The 7,500-nt window shown below is 38.9% G+C and overlaps 2 protein-coding genes across 9 annotated transcripts in view; one reads left to right on the top strand and one right to left on the bottom strand.

Moving 5' to 3' along the window:
• LOC107555697 (ankyrin repeat domain-containing protein 27-like) overlaps nucleotides 1-7,500 on the top strand; it is a 48,692-nt gene that overhangs the window by 10,393 nt on the left and 30,799 nt on the right. For 3 of the 6 annotated variants that reach the window (XM_016238571.1, XM_016238568.1, XM_016238567.1), the window contains exons 2-8: nucleotides 996-1,118; nucleotides 4,227-4,337; nucleotides 4,450-4,606; nucleotides 4,839-4,993; nucleotides 5,499-5,558; nucleotides 5,637-5,690; nucleotides 5,783-5,848. In XM_016238571.1, the coding sequence (XP_016094057.1) occupies nucleotides 1,017-1,118; nucleotides 4,227-4,337; nucleotides 4,450-4,606; nucleotides 4,839-4,993; nucleotides 5,499-5,558; nucleotides 5,637-5,690; nucleotides 5,783-5,848 (705 nt within the window). In that variant the 5' untranslated portion in view covers nucleotides 996-1,016. Of the gene's footprint in view, nucleotides 1-995; nucleotides 1,119-1,879; nucleotides 2,025-4,226; nucleotides 4,338-4,449; nucleotides 4,607-4,838; nucleotides 4,994-5,498; nucleotides 5,559-5,636; nucleotides 5,691-5,782; nucleotides 5,849-7,500 lie in introns of those variants that run through there. The other 3 variants (XM_016238572.1, XM_016238570.1, XM_016238569.1) reach the window with 2 other exon arrangements.
• Nucleotides 1-7,500, bottom strand: part of LOC107555719 (histone H4) — a 24,377-nt gene that overhangs the window by 8,898 nt on the left and 7,979 nt on the right. Inside the window, exons 1-2 of one of the 3 annotated variants that reach the window (XM_016238598.1) lie at nucleotides 2,515-2,519; nucleotides 1,515-1,517 (exon numbers count right to left, since the gene is read on the bottom strand). The exons of 1 other annotated variant lie outside the window; for it this stretch is intronic. The gene's annotated coding sequence lies outside the window, so the exon portion shown is untranslated. Of the gene's footprint in view, nucleotides 1-1,514; nucleotides 1,518-2,514; nucleotides 2,520-7,500 lie in introns of those variants that run through there. One more of the 3 variants, XM_016238599.1, reaches the window with a different exon arrangement.

The following is a 7,500-nucleotide window of genomic DNA, read 5'->3' as shown; positions in this document are numbered from 1 at the left end:
GGTGAGTCAGAACTGCCGGCATTGTAGTCTACTCTCCCAGGATCAGGAAGCTGGAACAATGTTGTAACCACTGATTTGTAGTCATGTCCTCTTTTGGAAGACCAAGCAAAGTAGTTTTGCTTTCACAACGAAACACACGGCGGCCTAGAGTGAGTGGAGGCAGCGGGGTTGAGAACAGCGCAGCCGGCGGATTCGACGAAGGAGCGGCAACCACATGTGACGACCCCGGGCTGGACTCCGACCTTTATATGCAGACAGGTTTTATGTTTACGTGGTGCGATGCAACGCAACGCGTAAAACGACAGTACAAGTCATTATAATCAGTACCGATTGGATTTGAGACTTTAGTCTTTGCATCTTTACAGATCTTCTTTATGCACCAAGAGCTTGTAACACTCCGAAGAGAAAGGAAAAATTGAAATCGCATCATATGACTCCTTTAAGCTCAGAATTGCTTCGAACGAATCATTTCAAAATCATTGAAAAATTATTCTAATATTAAATGTATACTCTTGAGAAAATTACAATCTTTTCTGACCTTGGATGCATTTAAACCTGTTGTAGGGGGCTCCAACACAATATTGGGACACTTTAAAATATCATATGACCTGCTCTTTAAGATAACACTTATCTTAAGTGTGAACGATCATAATAGTATGGAAGCCCTTTACCGACCTTGAATAACGAATAAAACCAGGCAATTGTGACTTTTTATCTCATAATTCTGACTTCTTTTCTCATAATTGTTGGATATAAACTCACAGTTCTGACTTTTTTCTCAGAATTGCGAGATATATAAACTCACAATCATAACTGTGAGTTTATATCTCACAATCAGGAGAAAAAACGTAAGCCGGGGAAAAATGGTTAGAAATGCTAATCCACTTTAGTTCAGCCCCCACATCCTTTGACATTTCTAAAATTCCTTTTCTCCATATTTTCAGGTCTTGCTTTCTCCTTATGTGTTCATTTTCATCCCCTCTTGTCTCTCTAAGGAGCTGGAGTGTGGGACACATATGGCTGTGTATGATGAGAATATCCTGAAGAACCCTTTTTACCAGGCCCTAGAAAAACACAGACCGGATCTGTGCAGCAGGGTGGCAGAACTCCATGGCATTGTGAGTCTCTCACTTCCACATTTCTCATGATGGTATATTTATGTGTTATGTGTTTGTTTAACTGTTTTAACTCCTACTCCGATTTCAAACTGAGCAGAAGTGAATGTTGTTTGTTTGTTGACGACTGAAACCATGAACAGATTTATTTGTGGAGATCTTCTTTATGCACCAAGAGCTTGTAACACTCCGAAGAGAAAGGAAAAATTGAAATCGCATCATATGACTCCTTTAAGCTCAGAATTGCTTCGAACGAATCATTTCAAAATCATTGAAAAATTATTCTAATATTAAATGTATATTCTGAGAAAATTACAATCTTTTCTGACCTTGGATGCATTTAAACCTGTTGTAGGGGGCTCCAACACAATATTGGGACACTTTAAAATATCAAATGACCTGCTCTTTAAGATAACACTTATCTTAAGTGTGAACGATCATAATAGTATGGAAGCCCTTTACCGACCTTGAATAACAAATAAAACCAGGCAATTGTGACTTTTTATCTCATAATTCTGACGACTTTTCTCATAATTGTTGGATATAAACTCACAGTTCTGACTTTTTTCTCAGAATTGCGAGATATATAAACTCACAATCATAACTGTGAGTTTATATCTCACAATCGGGAGAAAAAACGTAAGCCGGGGAAAAATGGTTAGAAATGCTAATCCACTTTAGTTCAGCCCCCACATCCTTTGACATTTCTAAAATTCCTTTTCTCCATATTTTCAGGTCTTGCTTTCTCCTTATGTGTTCATTTTCATCCCCTCTTGTCTCTCTAAGGAGCTGGAGTGTGGGACACATATGGCTGTGTATGATGAGAATATCCTGAAGAACCCTTTTTACCAGGCCCTAGAAAAACACAGACCGGATCTGTGCAGCAGGGTGGCAGAACTCCATGGCATTGTGAGTCTCTCACTTCCACATTTCTCATGATGGTATATTTATGTGTTATGTGTTTGTTTAACTGTTTTAACTCCTACTCCGATTTCAAACTGAGCAGAAGTGAATGTTGTTTGTTTGTTGACGACTGAAACCATGAACAGATTTATTTGTGGAACATAATTAGTCATGTATTCATTCATGTGACTGGTCTGTTCACATGCGGTCATAAAGAGATTCTGTGTGTATGAAAGGATTATTTGATGTTGGGAGATGGTAGAAGTTATGTTAGCCAAGCGATGATGACAATGTCATGCGATTCTCAGATTTAAATAAATAATAATAACAATCAATAAATCAATGCTTAAACTTTGCCTAAAATATCACTGTATCACTACTGTTCTGTTGTTCTGGATATCAGCACAGTTGCTAGTGTGATATTGCTTTTATACAACAATTCAATAAACGAGAAGTTGATTTTTTTTTAGCTACTTACATTTTTAACACAAGTTACAAGTTACTTTTTATTTTTGCTTCGCGAATGGAGCGCTGCAGTGATGGCATATTTTTGAAGGCCAATCTGGAAGTTAGCAACACCCTGGTTCCCCGAAAAAGTCAATAGGATTTTTTTATTTGACTTTTAGATTGGATTATAACTTCTTTAATTTCAGGCGTTTGCTCATTTCTAGGTTTTACAACTCAATCCTTCAGCGCTCTATGAAAATAGATCCGCCCTGCGTCCCAACTATCCATCCAAAATAGTATGTGAGATTAGAATTAGTGTGTCCCACAATCCATTGCACTTTGACTAATGATTCATTTGAGAACTACAAACTCGAATAAAAAGTGTTAAAAAACTACAAACATGGGGGATGTGCGCGACCAACGCTTAGGTAGAGAGGTTTAGATAAAGGGGTTTGAGTTTAACCTTGTAAAAAATATTTATTTAATGTTGTATGTGTTATATTTCATCTGCAACAGCAATGTAAACTTTTAGAAACGTATGTTTGGTCGTTAACTTTTAAATGCATCATTATGCAGAAAATATGAGCAAAGTTCTCCACATGAAGACCCGCGGCTACTTCTTTTCTCTCCGATATGGTAGGAAGTTAAATTAAATGAAAAGTGGAGGATATAAACTGTGACAAGATTATTGGCAGGCCAGTTTACAGTGACAGGGTGCGTGTATCTATGCGACAGAGCGTCCGTTAAAGACGCAGTTGTATGACGTGATAGTATCCTATGTCCCAAAGCTTGCCTACTCTTCTACTACACACTCAAAAGTGTGTACTTTTTCTTCACCAAAAAAGTACATACTTTAAGTGTGTAGTATAAGTAGGCACATTGGGACGCAGCACCGATAAAGCCAACGCAGGATCAACCATTGTATGTGTCCAAGCAGCACACAGTAGTCGTTTTAGTCCTGAATTGGTTGAGTGAATGATTCAGTAAATCACTTATAATGGTCACTTGTCGCCACCTACTTGTGTAACAATTTAACCTGCAGAAAGGTTCACCGAAACCTGGACCCGCATCGGGACCGCTGTTCTCTGTGCTTGCGCTTAAGATGTGTGCGCTGCACGCAAAACAGTGCGCAAGTTCTTTCCCTTCCTGCGCTTAAATGGTTTAAAATCACATTAAAATACGAACGCAGGAATCATTAAGCAGAATCGAAATGCGTGTTTCTTACCCGGTTCTTGCAAATTTGAAACCAGTTCTGGATACCTGACCCTAGTCATGTGTTACCATTATGGTGTTTAGTATTTGTGTGAATGACACAGCACACCTCTATATATTAGTATTTTCCTTCTCTTGCTACCATATTTGTTTACTGTAAAATTCTGGCAACCACAGCTGCCAGTTTTTTACTGTAAAATTGTATAGATTTTACAGTGTACTGAAAGTATTCTGGAACAATGATTTGTCAGCTGAACAATTGGAATATTGTTAAAAGACAGTGCAATGCATTGATCTTACCCTTGTTTTCATGTCTGACAAAAATAAAACATAGCGCTACCCTGACTAAGCTCTAGCAATATTAATAAATATTATAATTTTTTGAACGCTGGAGTCTCGTTTCAGTTACAATTATATCAAAGAACACCCCAACATGAGTTGGATCTTGTGAACTCAAAAGAAACATTTAGTGTCGCTATAGCAAATTCAAAAAGAGGACAAAACAAAGCATCAAAGTAGTTAATATCGTGTGTGTGCTGTCTTGTTTAGATTCTGGTACCGTGTTTTGGAAGTTTACCAGCGGGCTCTTTCACAGCATCTCAGTTCGACAGATATGTGCTTCATCCTGCCGAACAGGGTTACCAGACGCGGGATGGAAAGGTATGTAAAATCCCACATTCAATCTCACAGAAGTTCTCTGTTTATCATTCAGAGCTGAATATCTGGATGCTGACTGTAACCGAACAGGTGTTTTGTGTGACATATCTTCCAGGAAGTGTCTATAGACAATAATCAGGTCCGTCTGGGTGCAGGGTTTCCCAATCCCACCTCTGTCCCCGTCCTATTTGAGGAGACGTTCTACAATGAGAAAGAGCAGGCCTACAGCATACTGTGCATCGCACGGCCCTTCGACTCTGACCACAGTCCTGGTAATTCCTTTATCATCGAATGCAATGACTGATTTGGATCAAAAGTTCAGATTAACATGGAAGAGATTTAGTGATTTATTGCTTGACGTCTTGTTGCAACATGCCTGGTTAGGATGAGGTGAAATAATGTTAATGTATTGTTTGCTGGGCTAATGTTTTGATTTTGTTTATCTGTTCTAAATTTTCAAAATGTATGATTTTGATTATTGTATTCTTTCTTCTGCTTTTGCAGAAGAGCTGAGTACTGTTTCTGCTCCGTACTGTCTGAAGAATATCGAGGATGTGAGGGATTTCTTGGGCCGCCATGCTGAAAAACTGGACAAGTTTGTGGCCGCCTTTTGCCACACCTTTAAAGAACAAGAGAGGAAGGGCCTTCGACATCAAATAGTGAGTCACACTCTCATTTACATTACATAAGTCCTTGCTCTTTTCCAAATAAGTGTTAATCACAGCCTGATGATGGATTAATCATTAAGAGAAGTTAAGTGGGGAGAGTCTTATTGGAATCATTATTTGAAGCCAATCCTAAAGAATCCTATTGTGGCATTACATCATAAAAACTAGATCTTGAGGCTGTTTGTATCTAATTACCAAAATTATAAAATGGTTTGGATGGGCTAAAATGGTGATATTAAATGAAAAAATGATATTGATACAGATTTTCAGACTCTATTCAAGTACGATTCACAAGCTCTCGATTAGATTTTGATTCATTTTGATTTGATTCCAATAAATGTATTTAGGTAATACAGGGCTTTTTGCTGCCCAGGCAGAAGCTCCAAGGGTGTACTTTGAATTTATTGGCAGATACAGTTTATTGTGTAACTAAAATACCAATAAAAAAAAAACTCTGGTTGTTTTATTGATTTATTTTTCTCACCCAATCCTTCAGGACTCTGTAAATACTCTTTACACAAAATGTCTTCAGTTGCTGTTGAGGGACTCTCGTCTGGTAAGCTGTTGTATGAACTTATCACTCTAATACTGACTTCCTTCTGGAAGCTAATTGGGTAAAATGTCTTAATTTCAGCAGATTTTGGCGAGACAGGAGATACAGATGACACTACTCAAACAAGCAGTGGAGGTCAGTTAAAAACACACCACTTTGTTGTTCTCTTTCTTTTAAACTTGTAACTTTGACAGAATTCATTTGTCATTTTTTTCCTCCATTTTCAGATGTACATCCATCATGGCATCCATGATCTACTCTTTAGTTATGTGGGGACTCTTGAAGCAAGTCGGGTATTACCATGAATTACCTAATTATCTCCTTAATGTGTGTTTTATACAACATAGGGATATACAGTATGAAATATCAACAATTGTGTGTTTTTCTGTCAATATGGGGTGCTGTGTGTACATTAATGAGGAAAAAAAATTAACTTAAATGATTTTAGCAAATGGCTGCAATATAACAAAGAGTGAAAAATTTAAGGGGGTCTGAATACTTTCCGTACCCACTGTGTATATATATATATATATATATATATATATATATATATACAGTATATATATATATATATATATATACGATTAATCACATCCAAAATAAATGTTTTTGTTTACATAGTATATGTGTGTACTGTTTATATATACATTTATTATTTATATATAAATACACACCCATGCATGTATATTTAAGAAAGATATTTTACGTTTACATATTAAATATAGTTATATATATAACATAAATTATATGAATATAAATGTATACATGTAAATATTTTCAATATATATACTGTATGTGTGTGTATTTATATTGTGACGAGTTGGCTGCCTCCCCCTAATTATCAGCATCACTCCACCCCGTCGCCGCCCTTCGCCAGGCTCCCGACATGAGTGGGTGCGTGAGAGAGGAGGGGCGCTGAAATAGCCTGGGCTGGCGGCATGTGATGGGGCATACCTGAACCGAATGGAGCCTCATCACCGCCGCTGTTTAAATGCCGAGCGCTCCTCTCCTCGGGAGACCGGTCTCTTCCTTGTGCATGCACGCTGGTGTCCTCATGGGTCTAGGAAGGGTGCGTAGGGGGACTCCCATGCCGCCAGAGTCGTGAGCTACCGGACCCACGGTCCAGACGAGAACCGCACCCGTTACACGGCCGTCAGGCCAGGAGGCCAGGCCGTTTAGTCCTTTCAAGCGCCGTGGGCCGAGAGAGAAGGATGAAGCTGCTGAACGAAGCCGCCGCCCCTCACGCCCCGGGACCAAGAGGGGAGCGCGTGCGGCCATCGGACTCCGCCCCTTACCTGGACCCTTCCTTCCTGACCACTGCCCTTCCCTGCACGAACCCCGCAGCACGACAAGGACACCAGATCCCCTGTTTTATTTTGGACACTTTATTCCCTTTTCTGGACACTTTGTTTATTTTGTTAATAAAAGCCTCTCTGAGGCCTGACGCCACACCCACTGTGTCTGTCGTTTGGTCGTCCCGTGACAATATATACATAAAAAATTAGGGATGCACGATATATCGGCCACCATATCGGTATCGGCCGATAAATGCTAATTTTTTCTGTTATCGGTATCGGCCTGATAAGAAAATTTGGCCGATATCTTAAAGCCGATAAATAATGCATTATTTCCTTCAGAGACACTTCAGATGCGCGCTGTTCGTTTGCAGCCTTTTGTGCAATTGTACATTGTAATATTGTGTTTATTTGATGTATATCTGATTTATCTCATATAGAATGCGTTTGGTTAAGTTAAAAAGAGCGCTTCAGTTTACCGGTGATCATCTTTAGCTCAGCACACGCAGCTCAAACAGCAGTGCACAACATTAATAACTATGATTGGGAATGTCATGTATATAACATTCTAATGAGAACATTATTATAATAAAACATTGTGAATTCTTTGGGTTTAGTTGCCGTGTTTCAGCACGTTGTTATGGGAAGAG

Source organism: Sinocyclocheilus grahami, unplaced genomic scaffold (genome assembly GCF_001515645.1).
Source record: "Sinocyclocheilus grahami isolate Dianchi unplaced genomic scaffold, SAMN03320097.WGS_v1.1 scaffold543.1, whole genome shotgun sequence".
Taxonomy (NCBI): domain Eukaryota; kingdom Metazoa; phylum Chordata; class Actinopteri; order Cypriniformes; family Cyprinidae; genus Sinocyclocheilus; species Sinocyclocheilus grahami.
This window is presented reverse-complemented; position numbering and strand designations above follow the sequence as displayed.